At 44.0% G+C, this 19,290-nt stretch overlaps 4 protein-coding genes and 1 non-coding gene across 8 annotated transcripts; 3 read left to right on the top strand and 2 right to left on the bottom strand.

Moving 5' to 3' along the window:
- Positions 1-1,048: 1,048 nt before the first annotated feature.
- Positions 1,049-6,007, top strand: LOC102703689 (inactive protein kinase SELMODRAFT_444075-like). 4 transcript variants are annotated; one of them, XM_040523874.1, is made up of 10 exons: positions 1,049-1,202; positions 1,903-2,115; positions 2,294-2,433; positions 2,549-2,640; positions 2,753-3,771; positions 3,948-4,108; positions 4,477-4,553; positions 4,659-4,806; positions 5,044-5,193; positions 5,284-6,007. In XM_040523874.1, the coding sequence occupies exons 2-10, from the start codon at positions 1,923-1,925 to the stop codon at positions 5,512-5,514; spliced, it is 2,211 nt and encodes a 736-aa protein (XP_040379808.1). In that variant the 5' UTR covers positions 1,049-1,202; positions 1,903-1,922; the 3' UTR covers positions 5,515-6,007. The 4 variants fall into 4 exon arrangements, with proteins under 4 accessions (XP_040379808.1, XP_040379807.1, XP_006655651.1 ...); XM_040523873.1 differs by having other exon boundaries at positions 1,896-2,115; XM_006655588.3 differs by having other exon boundaries at positions 1,049-1,206.
- Positions 6,008-7,673: 1,666 nt separating this feature from the next.
- LOC102721365 (RGG repeats nuclear RNA binding protein A-like) lies at positions 7,674-11,054 on the bottom strand. Its single transcript, XM_006654801.3, has 6 exons — positions 10,677-11,054; positions 10,153-10,558; positions 9,896-10,043; positions 8,392-8,550; positions 8,258-8,317; positions 7,674-8,156 (listed from the first exon to the last, which is right to left on the bottom strand). The coding sequence occupies exons 1-6, from the start codon at positions 10,840-10,842 to the stop codon at positions 7,956-7,958; spliced, it is 1,140 nt and encodes a 379-aa protein (XP_006654864.1). The 5' UTR covers positions 10,843-11,054; the 3' UTR covers positions 7,674-7,955.
- A 1,013-nt stretch (positions 11,055-12,067) lies between these two features.
- On the top strand, positions 12,068-13,620 carry LOC102703403 (transcription factor MYBS2-like). The gene is made up of 3 exons (XM_006655587.3): positions 12,068-12,528; positions 12,615-12,817; positions 12,922-13,620. The coding sequence occupies exons 1-3, from the start codon at positions 12,147-12,149 to the stop codon at positions 13,180-13,182; spliced, it is 846 nt and encodes a 281-aa protein (XP_006655650.2). The 5' UTR covers positions 12,068-12,146; the 3' UTR covers positions 13,183-13,620.
- A 1,443-nt stretch (positions 13,621-15,063) lies between these two features.
- On the bottom strand, positions 15,064-18,024 carry LOC107304219 (RNA polymerase sigma factor sigC). The gene is made up of 7 exons (XM_015837345.2): positions 17,782-18,024; positions 17,133-17,284; positions 16,501-17,055; positions 16,198-16,425; positions 15,971-16,111; positions 15,682-15,882; positions 15,064-15,558 (listed from the first exon to the last, which is right to left on the bottom strand). The coding sequence occupies exons 1-7, from the start codon at positions 17,885-17,887 to the stop codon at positions 15,277-15,279; spliced, it is 1,665 nt and encodes a 554-aa protein (XP_015692831.1). The 5' UTR covers positions 17,888-18,024; the 3' UTR covers positions 15,064-15,276.
- Positions 18,025-18,750: 726 nt separating this feature from the next.
- On the top strand, positions 18,751-18,823 carry TRNAV-UAC. Its single transcript has one exon. It is a non-coding gene; the product is annotated as a tRNA-Val (tRNA).
- Positions 18,824-19,290: the final 467 nt, after the last annotated feature.

The raw sequence follows: 19,290 nt of genomic DNA, 5'->3' as shown, positions 1-19,290 counted from the left end.
AAAGGGTGGAGGCGCAACTGCCGAGGCAACAGCAATACTACTAGTCGGAAAAGCTCCGGTGCAAAAAATAAAGTTGCCTTAACGTTGGTGCGTGGCACACACAAAAATGCATCGAATTCAGTGGCTTTTCTTTCTTTCCTCTTTAATTTGAGCGAACCCAGCAGCCGCCGTCTTGACGCCGTCAGCCCGTGCCCATCGACGCCGACGCCCTAGCTGACGGCTTTGATTTTGGATTTTAATTTTGTGATTTTCTTTCACGGTGGTTGGTTTTGTTGCACTTGCTTTGATTTTATAAACACGGTTTTTATTTTTATTTTCTAAAAAACAGAACGATGGTAGCCTTCATTTGTGTCTATTACGACCATGCTGCCACTAATATCTGAAAGACAGACAGTGAAACAAACAACGTCGACTCATCAACAAAAACTGTAGCAGTGCCGTTCGAGTGTTGCTTTGGACAGGCAGCAACAGTAGCAGCTTTGAAGCTGAGCTCTGATGATGAACAATGCCATGCCACCAGCGAAAACAACACAAAACAAAAGCTGTCACCCATGGCAGTGTTACTTATCGCTCGCCTTGTGTTTGTTTCACTCGAGTTTTTGCCAGACCGATTCACTGCTCCTCGATCTCTTCCATCAGAGCCCAAATCTCTTTCATGTGCTTGCTGCTCTACACTGCTGTATGAGTTCCTCTTTGTTCTTGTCATCAGGTCAGGATGTGTTCAAAACTTGAAATCAAAGGGAAAAACCAAGTCAGGAGCGAGCAGAAGAAACAACAGTAAGTTTGGTGGGAAAGGCAGGTGAGCTGGCAGCTGAATGCCCACCTGGACCAGGACACGTCAGACGGCTTTTCAAGTCCACCAAGGACAGGACCCACCAGGTAAGCCTGTCTGGGCTCACCTCAGCCGTCTGATCACGAGACCCGGGCCCACACGTGCAGCACCAGTGGCATCTCTGTAAATAGCGGGCAACCCAAAGGGCACAAGCGAAAGCTACCTGTAGTACTAATAGCCTTCTTCCCTCCTGTTCCGTTCCATGGCCGTCTCTTCTCTTCTCATCTCTTGTTGCACGCTAATCGAGGCATATACTCTCCGGTGCAAATGTGCTGTTGAGCCTCTCCGGTGAGGAACAGTCCGGTGACCGGCGAGGTGGAGCTCGTCGCCGCGGCCGCGGTGGCGCCATTCGTTTCTTCTACGTGGTTTGGTAGGTGGGTCTCTCTCTCTCTCTCTCTCTCTCTCTCTCTGCGTTTGCTACTGTAATTTTGCATGGTTTCCATTGGTAGTAACAGCGAAGCTCCCCGTGTTTCCGATGGAATCAAGGCGGTGTTCTTATCGGAGGCGGAAATCGCCATGGATTGGAATCCCCCGAAATCCGGAGGAGGGCTCGCTGTGGGGGAGGGGGCGGCGGCAGCCACGACGAGTGTGGCCGCCCACCATTTTCCCCTTCTTTCCCGCGTCGCTATCTCTCGCCTACAGGGTCAGCGACGAGTACAGCAGCCGCCCCTCGGTGCCCTCCCCCGGGCAAGGCCAAACCGTAGCGGCCATAAAGTTGCCATCTTTCTCTCAATCCGCTTCTCTCCGGGGGTCCCAGCTAGCCTCAGGGCGCCTGACCCATCCAAGTAGCCGAGCAAAAAGGCCGCCCTTTTTTTTTTCTTTTTTACCATACGACATGTTCTTGTCTTGTCCTGTGATTTCTCCCGGACAGTCACAGCAGTAGTAGTGTCAAGTTGCGACTGTTGCGTTGCGTCGGCTTCTTCGTCTCCGGGCATTAAAGTCCCCGGAGCTAGCGGTGGTTGCGCGGCATTGGCATTGCATTTGTCTCTCTCTGTTTATGGTGCCTTGAATTCAGTTTTGGACTTCGTTTTGGTGGTGGTGCTGATACTGAAATGCTTTGAAGCAAATAGGAGTTCCGGGGGTGAAGGAGATGGCGGTGGTCTCCCGTCGTCAGGGCAACGCTGCGGCGGAGAAGGCCCGGGGAGCGGAGGCGGTGATTGTGGTGGCCGTGCGGGCCGCAGCGAGGGAGATCTCCAAGGCGGCCGTCGTGTGGGCGCTCACCCACGTCGTGCAGCACGGCGACACCATCTTGCTCCTCGCCGTCATGCCGCCGCACAACTCTGGTATGGCCTCCTCTTCTGCCCTTTTTTTTTTTTTTCCTTTTTCCTTCCAGAAATACTGCACAACACCTTGAAATGTCGCAAACACATACTCGACTTTATAATTAAGCCCTGAAGGATTTGTTCTTCATGGATGGACTTTCATTAATCAGTTGACGGTTCTTTTTCCTATCCTTTTCAGGCAAGAAGTTCTGGGGCTTCCCGCTGTTTGCAGGGGGTTGTGCCAGCGGCCACAGGAGTGTTTTGACTCAGAATTCGGATGTCGCTGATTTGTGTAATCAGTTGATGTTAAAACTTCGTAATTTTTATGACCCAAACAAGGTATGAAAAGGCAGCTTGCTGCTGTGTTTTTTTAGTTCAATCTTTCAGCATGAGCCCATCTTTTCAAAAAAGAAAGAAAGAAAAGAAAAACCTTGTTCTCTTTTTGTGTGTGTAGATAATTACAAAAATTAAGGTTATCCCTGCATCTCCTGGTGGCGTGGCTACTGAATCAAAGCGTGCACAGGCGAGCTGGGTTGTGCTAGACAAGTAAGGTTACCCAATCCAACCAATAGCTTTCACAGTTTTGACAGTGCACTGTTTGTTACTTTTAGCCCCCTTTTGCATAGCTGCAGCATTGACCAGTGGTTTTGTTATTCAGGGAGTTGAAGCATGAGGAGAAACGTTGCATGGAAGAACTTCAATGCAATATTGTTGCCATGAAGCGATCCCGGCCCAAAGTTCTTCGGCTGAATCTGGTGAGGTCTCCTGAGAAAGAACCAAAATCACCTCTCCCGCCACTTCCTGAACTGAGTGCTTCAGTTGGCATAACTGAAAGCAGTGTAAAAGAAGAGCGAGGTTCTATTCGAGAGCCGGCTGTGACACCGAGTAGCAGTCCAGAGTCAGAAACAGCTTTTGGTAGCACCGATGTTGGAACGTCCTCCATCTCGAGCTCAGACCCGTGCACATCTCCTTATTCTGCTTCAGAAACGAATAGCACATTCAAGAAAGAGGCAGCCAAGGATAACTTCCAGCACTCTGATGTAAATATATCTGATTCTGAGAGTGAAGCTTCAACTCCTCCAGCAGCCTCATCCATTCAGCCATGGATGGCTGACATTTTAAAAGGATCTGCATCCTCTAGATTAGCAGGAAACCGTCCTAGAAGAACCCGTGCTCCTACAGCAGATGCTTTGCTCGAGAAGATCTCGAAGCTAGATCTCTTGGCTGAGATTAGTGCAATCAGAAGCAGATCTGACTTAAACTTTAGAGGAAATGTTAGAGATGTTGTCTCACTGTCAAGGAGTGCACCACCTGGACCACCGCCATTATGTTCAATTTGTCAGCACAAGACACCTGTATTTGGAAAACCTCCACGGTGGTTCAGCTACGCAGAACTGGAACTTGCGACTGGTGGCTTCTCCCAAGCAAATTTCTTGGCTGAAGGTGGGTTTGGGTCTGTTCACAGAGGTGTCCTGCCGGATGGTCAAGCAATTGCTGTTAAGCAATACAAACTTGCTAGCTCCCAAGGCGACGTTGAGTTTTGCTCAGAGGTGGAAGTTCTAAGTTGTGCACAGCATCGGAATGTTGTAATGCTAATTGGTTTCTGTGTTGAAGACAAGAGGCGTTTGCTAGTTTATGAGTACATTTGCAATGGATCACTGGATTCCCATCTCTATGGTAAGCATTATTATCCTGCAAATCAATGTGACTACTGACCAGTAGCTTAGAGAACATTGCATTTGCCCTGTTATGTAACTCTTCTGTTGGTTTGTCTTATGTCATGTCCATGTTGGATTAAAATGCGGTGTTTCTGTGAGTGACACCTTTTCAAACTATCTAATACTCTTTCTTAGGTCGTAACAAAGAGACATTAGAGTGGGCTGCAAGACAAAAGATTGCAGTAGGGGCTGCGAGAGGGCTGCGCTATCTGCATGAAGAATGTAGGGTTGGTTGCATAATCCATCGTGATATGAGACCAAACAACATCCTTGTCACACATGATTTTGAACCACTGGTATGATAATCCATCCTCCATTTTGATATACTGGAGTTGTTGCCTTGTTTGCTACATCTTGAAGTTTGTTTTATAATTATTTCCTAATGAAATGCTACAAAACTTTACAACTTGGCTGTCATGTTGGATCATAACAACTGAACATGAAGATGAATGCTAAACAAGAATTTGGTTGTCTTCTGTCCATTGCAATGCTATTCTGTTTCAACAATAAACAACAGAGTTCAGTACCATTCTTAATTGATCATATATACAAGCATCAAGCTGTAAAATGTGTCATATTTGTTCTCAAATTTGCATCATAAGTGGTTTTTAACCTCGACCGCCTTCCCGTAATGAGTTTTAAATGTCTTTATTATCATGTGCAGGTCGGAGATTTTGGCCTGGCTAGATGGCAACCTGATGGAGACATGGGTGTTGAAACAAGAGTAATTGGCACATTTGGGTAAGTGCTCAGGCATATACAATTCATCAATCATGTCCTTTTGTGAGGTACTGAGGTGTAACTTGTGAAGGCATAACTGATACTATTTTTTTTAATCATGTGCAGTTATCTGGCACCTGAATATGCACAGAGTGGGCAAATAACTGAGAAGGCCGATGTGTACTCATTTGGGGTTGTTTTAGTGGAACTTGTCACCGGACGCAAGGCTGTTGATATTAACAGGCCAAAGGGCCAGCAGTTCCTCACTGAATGGGTGAGTTCACCTAGTATTAGTGCTATCATCACATAGATTTTGTTAAGTTTGGGTCTTTAGTTTCCTGGCCAATGCAGATGACCTCTTTTTGAGTACAACGGTATGTTCTGAGCCTGATAGCCTCAGTACTGACAGACTGGCAGTTTCCACGTCCCACTGATGAACTGACTATTCCAGAGTTTCACACTTCTGTTGGCACCACTAAATTAACATTTCTGTTTGGTCCATTTGCAACAGGCACGACCTTTATTGGAAGAGTATGCCATCGACGGTCTGATCGACCCACGGCTCGGGGACCAGTTCAGTGAAAATGAGGTCTTGTGCATGCTGCATGCAGCAAACCTGTGCATACGGCGTGACCCTCATTCAAGGCCGCGCATGTCCCATGTTAGCCACCACCCGCTTGCACACATCGTTTCTAATACATAAACTTGATCACAGCTGAACTTGTAATAATCAATCTTGCATGTTCGAAAGGTTCTACGCATACTGGAGGGCGACATGGTGGTGGAATCCGGCTGCGTTTCCGCTCCAGGCAGTGAAGCTGGGAGCAGAAGCCGGCGAATGCTTCTTCAAGAACAGACCAGCAGCAGCCCGGCGGCTGAGCAAGATTCGCAGTCACAGCGCGTGGTTGATGGAAAACAACACTCCTATGTAGCTAGGAGAATTGCCTGGGATAGAGACACGCAGAGCTTGTCTCACAGATGATTCTAGAATCGCTCTCTATTTGCAGTACTAGTAACATGGAACGAGTACTCTACTCACCGTCAGTCTGTACTGGTGCAATGCTTTTCTGCTCTGATCAAGGCCTCCTACAGTGTGTGTACAGTAGTACCAGTAATACAGTAGACTAGGGTTACATTATCTTGAGCTCTACTCCAATCGGCTTGTAAGAGCCTGTTTTGTGTGTGATTGATCTGAGGAAAGCATGCATGGTGTTTAGTACTGTAATTGTTTGAGAAGCTTGTTTGGGCATCTCATTTCTTGGAAACAGACAGGCACATCAAGATAAGGAGATTCATCTCGCTTTTTTTTACTAGTGCAACTACAAAGACAGGATTGAGTTACTATTGCTGGTTCCACGGGTAGGATACTAGGATGCTGATGTTCTTGTCAAGATGCAACCAGTAGAGAGCATATTTGAGGCCCAGCAAGGACAGCTTCTTTCAGGCTTGAGATTGATCCTCCAATACGCTGAGGGTGTGTTTAGATTGCAAAAAATTTTGTAACAAATGTCACGTCAGACGATATCGGAAGTGGTTTTCGAATATAAATGAAAAAATAAATTACAGATTTCACCAAAAAATTATGAGATGAACTTTTAAGCCTAATTATGACATTATTAGCACATATTTATTACTGTAATACTTATGGCTAATTATGACCTAATTAGTCTCAAAAAATTCGTCTATTTCTCCCATAACTATATAATTAGTTTTTTAATTTATTTATATTTAATGTTTTATTTAAATGTTTAAAGATTTGATACGTAATGTTTTGGGAGAAATATTTTAGGAACTAAACAAGCCCCGAGCGACAAGGCATCACGTCGGCCGATGCGATACGATGTGGCCTTGGCCTGCTAGTGCTAGGAGTGTCAAATCGCCACAGCGAAAATCCGGCAGAGACTGTGGGATACTGTTGGTTGTACTGCAAGCTGTGAAGCTGTGGCGCAAGTAATTGCGTGCAGTGAGTAACAGTGGCAGGGGTGGCCTCGTTCTCGCTGCCACTGGAGTACCTGCCAATCTGCCAATCAATCATGGACCAAGATGCTTCCTTGGCTTTTGACCGCTCCTTGTATCTGCACATGAATTATTCCTTATCTACCTTTTTCTCCTTTCGAGAAAATTACTAGTACCACTTCATTTTTTGATTTTTACACTATTCATTTTATTTAAAAATTTTATATAAAATTTTAAAAAATAGCCATATATATAAGGTACTATTTATGTTTTACCATCTATTAACAATAAAAATATAATCGTAAAAAATTTTAAATAAGACGAAGAGTCAAAACATTGTATCTAAAAACTAAAAAATAAACTTAATATGAGACATAGGTAGTATTCTACTGTTCTTAGAAAGTGGTTTAGCATGTATAAGTTACTATTTATGTTTTACTATCTATAAACAATAAAAATATTGATCGTAAAAATTTTTAAATAAGACGAAGAGTCAAAAATGTTTTTATCTAAAAACTGAAAAATAAACTTAACATGAGACAAGACATAGGTAGTATTCTACTGTTCTTAGAAAGTGGTTTAGCTATAATCCTTGAGTGCAGGGTAGTCTCTAAAGGCTGTTTTACTCATAGTTGTCATATGATGATGATACAATCACACAAATAAACAATATTAATATAGTATAAATTTGTGAATGAAAGTATTAAAAACAGTATGTCTTTTACCTTTTTAACTCCAATGCATTTGCTCTTGCCTTTTCAAAGCTCAATGTATTTATCCTCGACTTTACCAAACTCCACTACAATAATTATGAAAAAAAGTTTTTATAGGACAAATAAGAAGAGTTAAAAGATAAAATCTTTTGAAATGTGTTAGTATTTCAAAAGCTTCTAGCAGCTGCATAGCTCTCCTAAACCATAGAGGTGCTCAGGTTTCCAAACTCTCACCGTCTGCCGTTTCTCAGTGCATTTCCAAAGTCGGACAGATTTCTTCAAGTCCCGCTGATAAGCTCGCTCTCCTCCACCCAAATGATACGGTAGTACTGGGCTGAACCAGATGAGCCGAAGGGCCATATGCAGCGCTGGGCTGGAGACGGGCTCATTCAGTTCACAGAATGAACAACGTCCTCCTTGGAGCTTCAGAAGTGACAAACTGCAGATTAGTCTCCAATAAACCATTGCCAGCTGAGCAAAACCTCTGAACCACGCGCACACAACTAATCAGAAACATTGGCATTACAATGTCCACTCCTGTCGGAAAATGGAAGCAAAATAATGGATGCAGCACATCAGCTACTATGTCTGACAACACAACAAATGGTGATGGGTGCACCTCGGGTATGCACGGGGATACACGACGCGAACACACACTCCTATCAGGGAGGGAGGGCACAACAACGCAGTACTCAACTCAACGACGACAAAGTTTCAGGTGAACCAACGAGACAACCGAGCGTGCCGAGCCGTTTCATTTCCCGCCTAGCGAAGGGAACTGGGCTTGGTCTTCGATCGCCGGAGCGGAAGCATGTCTGCGACCACCGTTGCCATTGAAACCGCCATAGAACCCCCGATGCTCACCACGACCCCTGCCACGGCCACGACCACGACCACTGGGGTTGTAGTACCTCTCACCTTCAGCCGGCTTCAAGAATTCATTGATGCTCAGGGACTTCGAAGAAGGGGCCAGGAAAAACAGGAATGGTTAGGACTTATGGGATTGAACGAGCAAAGCAAGGTTACATTTAAGGAGGCACAACTATGAAAATATACCTTCTTGGCGCGTTCATCCCGTTCAGCAATTTCTTTCTTTTTCAAGTCCTTGTCAGAGCCCTGATAATAAAAGAAGCTGAGCAAAAATCTAATGGAACATGTTCAGGGAACAGAACACCCAGCATAAAACTTACCAGCTTGATAAACACTTCCTCGTTATCCTTTTTAACCGAGAGCTGTTGCATGGACTGCAATTCCTTATCGACTTCAACTTTTCTCTCCTCAGCCTTCAGTGCAAGCAAAGCTTTCCGCTTCTCCTCCAGCACTTTCTCATATTCCTCCAAAGTCATTTCCTGTGAAATGGTGGTACCAATTGTTATTTCACTGGCAAACAAATTGTTACTTGAATGGTGACATGGAACAGTAAATTCCTACAAGTACCTAGACATCCTTTTAATAGGCAGAGAAATGAGACATGGAAATACGGAGTGAGCAAAAAAGAGCTAAACAACAAGCAACCATCAGAACAGTAGGCATGATAGGATTATCCAGACATGTAACAGAATTAATACAAAATCACCTGAATGGTGAACAGGAATCAGATCGACATACCAAAAAGCCTATAGCTGAATACTCACAAAGGAAAAAAGAACAAGGACCCCCACCCCACAAAAAAAGTTATGGCTACCAAAAAGACATAACAGATAGATCATAGAAGCATTTAATACAGAAGGAAACCAGAACACACCAGAATACTGTAAAACAAAGTAACAAACAAATTAAGAAAAAAAGAAACTCCAGTCCATGAAATTGCAATATGCAAAATTATACTCCCTTCAGTCATAAATATTTGACGTTTAGGAAAAGATATGCTCAAACTTATAAAACTTATGATATTATAATAGTACTTTTAGAGACAAATCTGCATATACCTTTTTTGTTTTGTTTTCGAACCAAGCATTTGAGAAATTATAGATGGTCGAAGTTTAACCGGCTCTTGTCCTAAACATTAAATATTTTTGACCGTGGGGAGTAGTAGCTTTCTAGTTCCAATTGATGCAAAACTGTGCGTTCACTAAAAACATTTAAAGCAGCACTTGTCATCTACCACTTTCAAGTGTAGCAGACTCACTTAATCAGGCAAGTTCACTAAAAGTGTACAAGCCTTGCCAGCAGTTAACTTAAACAACATCTCACTGAAGTCCTGGTTATTTCGAATAAAAAATATCAGGGCCAGATTAACTGATAGATAGTAAATCAATACATACTTTCATAATTATATTGCAGTGGCTAGAAAGGAGCAAAATCGCAAAACTGAAAGCAAGAAGAGCCTGAAAAAACTGAAGAATTTAATGCAGCTAACAAACTGGTTAATGGCTTAACACACCACATATAGACTGGTTGAGTGGTTGCATTGTATTTCCTATAATAGAACAGCTGACATCTATTTCCTCCCTAGTCCCTACACGAATTACCTGTAGCTAGTTTCTAATGAAATAAAAAACCAAAACTATATCCACCAATCGTGCTTAAAACATAATATCCACATGTTTGACAATTCAAAGACACCAGGATGTAATATCCAAAAACTGTATGATTACCATGTCCTGTTCCTAGAAAGGGTTGCCATCTCCTACTCAGCAGTACCAACTGCCCACACCATACTTTATGGCATTATAACACTGGTCAGAAATATACCGTATCTTCAGGTTCCTTTTCTTCTTCTTCTTCATTCTCTAAACCCTCCTTGTCCTTGTCAACCTCAGATTGCGGTGCATCTTCAGGCTTCTTCTCCTCCTCTGCAGTTGCAGCAGTCTCCTCGGTATTAACAACCTCCACAGTTTCCCTAATCAATCAGATAAAATAGTCAAATTCTATACCCTGATCAATCGATCACACACACCCAAGAAACAAGACAGCAACCACAAAACAAAGTGTAAATGACCAATCTTAACTGTGCAAGGCCTTCATCGGTGACAGTTCCCCAATTGCCGCGGCCAGCCCCCTCACGCTTCATTCCATAGCCACGGCCAGTGCCGCTGTGGCGCTCATACGCCCTCCGTGGGCGTCCATAGTCGTCTCCATTCTGCCCATCAGTATAGCCACCCCGTCGGCCACCTCCACGGTAGGGCTGGCGTGGCCCACGGCCCCTCTCTGCCTGTTTCCCCTCACTGTCTTGGCCGCGAGCCACTCCACCATCACCAAACCCGCCACCGCCATAGCCACCCTCAAAGCCGTTGGCATCACCCTCACCAAAATCCCTCCTTGGACCGGCCCTGCCTCCGCGGCCACCTCTTCCACGCCCAGGGCCACCACGGCCAGCCCCATCGTGCGGAGCACCGTAGTTCCTTGCCTCCCTTACTACAGATACATAAAAATCAAATCTTTGCGCTGAGGAGATGGATCCAACAATTCGGTGATTTCGCCATCAATTTACAGAACAGAATCGCACGGAGCACTAGGAACCATGTCAACTCACCGGCTTGTGCGGGCGGCGCGGGCTTGGTGGGCAGCTTGGCCGGAGCGGTCGCCGGCGCGGCCGGCTTGGGCGACGCGGCCGCCTTCTTCTCGGCGGCGGCGATGAGGTGGGAGGGGTCATCGTTGTCGACGTCGACGAGGAGATCGAACTGGTTCCTGGACCCCATTTCTCTGAGCGCACACCGCAGGCCACACCACTAGCTCTCAATCACTCAATCCCGAACAAAACCACAGAACTATCAAGCCACTGTCCGCAACGAAATCGCCATGAGGTGAATGGAAGAAGGAGGATTAGGGTTTGGCGAAAGGGGGTGGCAAAAACCCTAGCCGCCGCCGCCAACGAGCAAAGCTTGGGTCTTGGCTGCTGCTGGTGCAGTGCTGTGTATGCGACACAGTACGGCCATCGACGGACTCTTTATTTAATCCCTTTTATTTACAAAATGACTATTTTACCCTAACAACTTGCAACTAATCACGCTAAAATGATACGGCTAGCAAAGAAAGCATGTAAGGGTAATTTTGTCATTTCTTATGTCCATGGGCCTTCGTATTTATGGGCCTAGTTCGTGGCACTTCTTAGTTGGGCCTTCAGAGTTTTCGAGCCCTGCTTGTGTAATGCTACTGTACTGAATGGTGAATAGTTTGTGTCTGCAGCAATTCGAGCAATGATTAGCAATTCGGTTTGATGTTTAATCTGAGCAATGCGTCATTTTATGATGAGATTAGATAAAACCTGTAGATTAGTAGAGATGTTTTGCAGTACCCATCCATTCATGCACCGTAGATTAGCGGCAGCCAGGGTTAATGGATTGCAAGATTAGCACTTTACTTAGTGGCCAATTAGGTAGCTGTCCAAAATCTCCTACAAGCAAAGCTGCAGGAGAGGGACCCTTAACCTGAACAAAAGAAAACCACTTTTTTATTGATTAATCACCTTCTCTCTTCTTAGTCATTTAACACTCAAAATAATTCGGTTTCGCCATGCATGGCAGTCTCCGTCATGGACTGACAGGAAATTTGCCCAAATCCCTTGCTTCACCAGTGGATCAAAGATTCAGACAGAGAGAGAGAGAGAGGGTGTGTGTCCCAAGAAAGATAATGCAAAGAATTATGATGGATTGACCTCACTAAAAGTATTACTCCTACTAAGATAATTAGTATATATTTTTAGATAATGACTCAGATAATTAGTGGTATGACATCGTTTTTAACGATAAAATCAATCCAGATTGATTGCGTTACATATATAGGTCCAAACATGAAAATGACGGCTCCAATTATTGTCGTCTCCTCACTAGTAGCAAGTCCACGTCCCTCTCCATCGATCGATCGATACTGGCAACAAGATTAGCATCACTCTTTTCTCCATATATCACCATACTTATAGCCATGGATGTGCAGGTCATTCTCCCTAAACTAGCCTGCTAATCTGCAACACCGTGACACATACCACACGCATGCACACACCATCATGGCGTGGAGATGCTCTCACTCGACTGCAGCTTGCCGCGTCGGCGCAGGCCAACGAGACGGCGAGGCAGGAGCCGCCATGAGCTCCGGGGAGGAAGGTGGCGGCGCCGCCGCCGGGCTAAGGCTGTTCGGGGTGCAGCTCCATGCTGCCGCCAGCGCGCCCACGGCGTCCCAGCACTTGCACAAGAGCTATAGCATGGATTGCCTCCGGCTGCAGGATTCTTCTCCTTGCCTGGCGTCTCTCTTGTCGCCGTCGCCGTCGTCGTCGCCGCCGTTGCCGTCCGCCTTGCTACTGTCCATCGGCGAGGAGTGCGAGAGGCCCGCCGACGGCTACCTCTCCGACGGGCCTCACGGCGCGGCAACCATGCGGGAGAGGAAGAAAGGTAAAATATTCATCGAAACATGAATTAATTCTTGCAACCATCAAGCAGCTGATGAGTTTGTCTGAAACCTGCAACGTGCTGTGCAGGAGTTCCATGGAGCGAGCAGGAGCACAGGCTGTTCCTGGCGGGACTGGAGAAGCTCGGGAAGGGCGACTGGCGAGGCATCTCCCGGAGCTTCGTCACCACGAGGACGCCCACCCAGGTGGCCAGCCATGCCCAGAAGTTCTTCCTCAGGCAGAACAGCAACGGCAAGAAGACCAACAAGCGCCGGACCAGCCTCTTCGACATGGTACATCCTATGCAAATCAAACTGTACTGTATTCCAGCATCGATCAAACTATCATTTCTCTCTTCGTGTCCAGCCAGCTAATGCGTATGTTCATGCCATGGCAGGTTCAGGATTGTGACAGTGGAAGATCTCTTGCCTCTGATCCTGCTTCTCACTGCAAGAACATCTCTGCCTCTCTGTCTCTGAAAGTCTCGCACCAGAAATCAGCTGACAGTGTATGGCTTTCGTCAGAGGCATCAGTTTCAGATGCAGCTCCAGCCGTCATGGAGCAGGCACAGCAAGCTCATGGATACGGCAGTCACCACTGCACTCCTCTGGACCTGGAGTTGGGCATGTCCCTGTCGACGCCATCCATCGGAACCTAGCACAAGCAGCGTAGGTGCCGTGGTCATCCATCGATTGGATTCCCGAGATGCTTAACAATTTTATCAACAATATCCTCAGGGTCAAGTTCCAAGCATGTTGCTGCCGCCGAATCTAATTGACAGCCATGGGGACAGGGTTGTAGACAAAGTTTGTAATCTTGTAACATCGTCTTGTCGAGCCATTCACGCATGTATGGTCACAACTCGCAAGCACTGCTCATATCTGCAATGCTGCCATGCTTAGCACCTTCTGCTGCATCAATAGAAAAAAAATTGCAGCACTCTGTATGTATGTACGACTACTGTCCTTGTTGATATCTGAATCTCTGTTGTTTGCGGTATGACTCATATCATTGCAAACTGATCGAGCAACAGCACTAGCGACAAGAGTGTGGTTGCAGTGTCAATGGCGATTATATTGGCAAGCAATCTATAGTGCCTCCTTGCAGTATTGTATGGCAAGGCCCTACACTCCTTAATCTGGTATGTGATCGATGTTAGGTGCATGTCCATCGTCCCTATTCACTCACCTTCCTAGTACCAACTTGGATGCCTTTTGCTCCAATGGTGCCCTCTCCTTTTCACTACCTCCATACATGCTTTAGTTTTGTCGATTATCAGTGCAAACTAAGTCTGAATTTCTCTTTCATGAACCTGAATATCTTATGTGCATTTGCCAATTACTCTATCTGGTATAAGTTCTGGTGTTCCCTGGCATATATTCAGCCATTCAGGTATCATCAGATGAGCGTTTTGCTACGAATTTAGTCCGTGGCTGTTTCGGGGGACAAACAACTTGTACATCGTTTGCAAAAGCAACATGCCAATAGCTAGGACCTATTGCCATCAGAGAAAGTTAAATGCTAACAGGACAAGGACTAGATGTATCACCCATACTTGAACAATGACCTATGATATGTCACAATCCATAAGCAGCAGACACCAGCTAAGCTGCATAGTGGTTTACTAATTCTGAAACCGAAGAGATGGTGGAGATAGAAGAGCCACAGCAGCATCAGATATTCAGATGTGATGACAAGCCATCCTGCAATCCTATGGTCCGGATAAGGAAGGAGCAGTATATTTCTTGGCCAAAAACGATGATGCTCATGCACGGCATCAGATTCAGGGGACTGATGCTGGCTACTCACACATGCACAAGATCTGAAGGTTTGGACACATTTGCAGAAAGAGCCTTTTGAGTGAGAGTGATGTGCGACCTACCCTGTCCCCTTTGCTTAATTGTTATCACATGGCTGATGGCTGTGCTGTGGCTGCAAAGGATAGGATAGCTCCTCTAATATGTTGCTGAGGTGGCCAAAAGGAGCTGTGCACACTTTGCTTGACCAGTGGAGCTTTCCCCAGCCACATGTTGCTGGGGAAACACACACACAAAAACACACTAGGATCCTGCTGTGCATCACCACCTGAGCTACAGCAATTCTGAAAGCTTGTGGATGCAATTATTTGGAATATATAGCTGTCTAATTACCTCCACAGAGGATTGACAAATATGTCAAACTGCAGACGTGGACTTGGCCGGGCCACAGCCATGTCATCGTCGTTGCAGCTCTGGGACTGTAGGAATGGGCCGGCCCATTGAGCTCAGGCCCTGCTCTGCAAAAAGAATTCCACGGAGCCCACGGCCTGCTCAGTAAAAACCTTTTTTGAAAAAATGGCATCGCCCGGATTTGAACTGGAGACCTTCAGTGTGTTAGAAGGGCGTGATAACCAACTACACCACGACACCATTTGATGGCTTTTGCTATTTATGAAACTAACAAAGTAGAAATAATGATCAAACGTTATGACAATGTCTTTTTGCATTATAAATCGATCAATATAAACACTGATAACTGAGAGCATTTCTAACAACAATAATGAACATTATGGCAATGTATTTTTGCATATATATCCGTCAATGTATGATCCATGTGTGCTGTATTACATCTGCTCACTATTGAACAGTTCTCTGAAACAAATGTAATATTCTGTAAATTTTGTAATGTCATGCGATATATACAAGTTCTATTGAATGCTATCACAACATACGCAAAGTATAGAGCTTGATATACACAAGATAGCTCAGGAGCACTAGAATCCGCGGAAGTCCTTCAGTTCATTATGCACGTCCTCATTCCGCAACTTCGACATGGCCGACTTCTCTATTTTCCTGATCCATTCCTTGGAGACATGGTAAATGCTCCCAATTTGCTCCAGGGACCTGCATTTCCCGTCTTCCAGGCCGTGCCGGAGCTTCAGTACGTGCCCTTCCCTTGGGGGCAGCCTGTCCAGCACATGGAGCAGCCTTTCTCTCAACTGCATCCGGAACATAGCCTCATCTGGAGCTTCCAAAGAAGTGTCGGGAGTCACTTCCTGCAATCAAACACCATTCAGGTTTTAGACATCAAAATAAGCGGATTGAACCGTCAAGTGGCAATGGAAGAGTTATTTGACATTTTTTTTATAATTCGTCAAATCATAAGCTGATAGGCTCACCACAAATTTTGTATTCTGTCCAACTCCAATCTCCGTGTAGAGTGACACAACTCGTCGAGAGCACTTCCGCGCCAACCTAACATTGGCAACTGATACACCAATGAGGGTCGCGATTTCTGCATCTGTCGGGTGCCTCCCTGTGTTGTAGCGAATTGCCCGTCTTGCTTCCTTGACCTTACGAATTATACCCTCCATTCTTGCCTACACTTGCATTGCCAGTTCATATCATTAACAGATGATTTTTCTCACATGAAAATAAGTGAAGCTGAACATAATTTCAGGGACATACGGGCAGCTGGATTACTCCAGAGTTTTCAACAAGAAGTGCTAACATTGCTTTCCTTATCCAGTACTTCACATAAGTAGAGAACTTGCATCCTTTTTGGCTGTCGAATTTCTCAGCACCATTAAGGACCCCCATTTTCCCAGCCTGCAGTGTCATTCCAACAGATCAATTGCAAAATGGAATTGTCAATGTAGCCTACGTTTTGCTCAATATATATGTTATCTCTTAACCTGCAGTAGATCCTCAAAAGCTGTTCCCATTCCAGTGTATGTCTTCGCAATGTACTTGACTAGCCACTCGGTGGTTACCAGTAACCTCTCTCGGCAGCAGTAACCTTCTTGCAGCCTACTCTTCAACAATACTTCATCAACTCCAGCTGCCTTGGCCCACCTCGCATAGCTGACTTCACTCCCATCCTTCAACAAGTTTTCTCTTATTTTCTCAAGGTTTGCACACTCCTACATGAAAACAGTAAGAATAAAACCATGAAGGATATGTTGTGGTTAACAATAATTAACTGCTAGAAGGAATACCTTGATAGACACCAGCAAGGCTGATTGTTCTCGTGCAATGCTCCTTCTTCGGCCTGGGTAGTTTTTCCACTCAGCTATAAATTGACTACTACTGGACTTCTTTGATTTTCGTGAGGGTGTTCTCACGGAGACCCGAGAACCCTTTTCTGATGCTCTCATTCTTTTCAGTTTCCTCTCATGACTTTTCCCACTTCGAACAATTACCTCATCATTTTGCTCCTCTGGAATAATATCTGGATCAAGCTTAACAATATCCCCAGGAAGTGAAAACTCTGATTCATATATTGGTGATAGAGTGACCCTGGACATAGACGCATTGAATGATTTCAGAGCTCCCAGCCGTTCGATATGTACAAGGATATCCCTTTCCAGCCTTACCAAGTCTTTACCAGCCAAACTAATTTCTAACATGTGAATATTTTGCATTAGCATGTCATACTGCAAATTACTGCTTGTGTAACTTCTATCCATCAAAGAAGAGATATCCTTTTTAATCCATTCAATCTCTGACTTTCTGTCAAGAGCATCATCAAGAATATTTCTTTCTGCATCAACCTGGAATTCATGTTGTAATCAATATCTGTGGAGAAAACCTAAAAGAGTACATGGATTACAGAATAAAAAATGAAGACCTTGCTATTGGACTTGTTCTCTGTGATTTGAAGCACAGCGGATGAAGATGCTGAAATCCTTGAGATATCCCCATTATGGTATTCCTTCCGTTTGAGCAAGATGCGCAAGGTCAATGCTCTAAGTGATTCCGATGAAATTTTCCTTCGATTCACTGCACAGAATGCATGAAAGTTTAGCTTTTGATTCTGCTAGCAAATTGGTAAGTACCAATGCACAATGAAGTAAAATCATCATTAAGTATACTGTAGAAACCACGCATTCTTTAGTTTGGTATCAGAAAATCAAATTGAACATTGTTTTTATTGAAACGAAAAACCTAACTGAATACTGGACAAACATTCACCTCTCTAGTTCCAGCTGAGCACACAAAATACAAAAAACCATAAACAATCTACTTAAATTATTTCTAGGTGAGTTTACGGAGGATATTGACTAGGATTCCCGTTATTCTAGCCCCTCACACACCAAAAACAAAAGAAACAATAAAACCACTACTCAAATCAAATAGACTCCCTTTGCACTGTCATTTAATCTCTTCTTTACGACATCTCCTATTTCACAAAAAGAAGACATTTTTGTTCACAGGGAATGGATGCTAACAGTAAAAAGAAAAAGGTGCACACATGGTCAGTACTCATGGGCACTCACATGGAGGGTGAGAATGCTTGGAGGGCATCCAGGACGAGGAAGAGGAGGAGGAGGAGGACGAACAGCACGGCCCGCAGGGCCTACCACGCATCATCTGCAAACCCATGTCGCCCTTAGCTGCAATGGCAGATTTGGGGTGGTGATTGGCGAAGAAGAGGGTGCAGTGGGGGGAGTTGGGACCCTATCCATCCACTCTCCTCTGGCTCAGGGCTCGTCTTGGACATGGACAGGCAGAAAGATCTCTGGGGCGAGTGAAAAAGAAAACGACTTGGGATCTTTTTCTCGCAAGATATTTCCTTTCCTTTATGCAGAAAGCACTGGTATCCCACAATTTCGCACGAGCAATCCTTTCTGCAGGGAAGTTTCAGTATTTTATATTTACGTCTAATCTTTTCGATTCTACTGGCTTATAATTATAGGGGCTGTTTAGTTCTACCAAACTTTTTTTAAAAGACACTATCACACCGATAGAAGTATTAAATATAGACTATTAATAAAACTCATCTTATACCCTGCACTATTTCACGAGACGAATCTATCGATCCTAATTAGTCCATGATTAACGAACATTTGCTAATCGTGAATTAATTAGATCTAATGAAATATCCTTTATTTATGCAATTAGTTAGTTATCAGTCTATATTTAATACTCCTAATTAACGTCTAAACATCCGATGTGACAAGGGATTAAAAAAAAGTCTCTGGATCTAAACAGCCCTAAGTCAAAATATCTTTCAAAAAAATTATAAATTTAATTTTAAAATTTTTCAATCTTAAATTTAAATTTATCGTATTTTATTTTTTTTCTTGGCTTTTAAATCGATAAGAACACATATATAAAAAAGTTTTATTCAAAATTATTTTTCTTTTGCAAATATATTGTGCCAATCAAAACCTTAAAATTAGCTTTGATGTTGAAAATCTAAATTTGAGTATAACCTAGAAATAATTCATAAAATAAACGGCTTGGTTGCTGTGGTGTAGTGGTTATCACGTCAGTCTTACACACTGAAGGTCTCCAGTTCGATCCTGGGCAGCAACATAATTTTTTTAAAAGAATTTTTTGCTTCTGTAGTTTTGAACGTTGAATCTAAATTGTTTTGTATCTGGTGGTGACAAAATGCAGTTGTGAGAACTTGTGACTTCTTGATGCTGTCTGTAGTTTTGAACGTTGATTGGCAACACAATCTAATTGTTTTGTATCTGGTGGTGACAAAATGCAGTTGTGAAAACTTGTGATTTCTTGATGCTGTGTATTTTCGGACCCCTCTTTCGCTATAAAAGGCAGGTACAAATAGCAGCCGTCCGTCAACGATCACTATATGCGGTCATTTGTCGTATTAAAATTTTATATAATTATTAATTTTTTTATTGTGATTTAATTTATCACTAAATACTTTAAACATGATTTATAATTTTACATATTTTCACATAAATTTTAAATAAAACAAACCGTCAAAAACCAGGAAGTACATCTCTCGGCTGTCGCCTGTGGATGAGAGAAGAATA

This window comes from Oryza brachyantha, chromosome 5 (genome assembly GCF_000231095.2).
Source record: "Oryza brachyantha chromosome 5, ObraRS2, whole genome shotgun sequence".
NCBI classification, from domain to species: Eukaryota; Viridiplantae; Streptophyta; class Magnoliopsida; order Poales; family Poaceae; genus Oryza; species Oryza brachyantha.
Note: the sequence above shows the minus strand (reverse complement) of the source record. Positions and strands in the feature narration are given on the sequence as shown.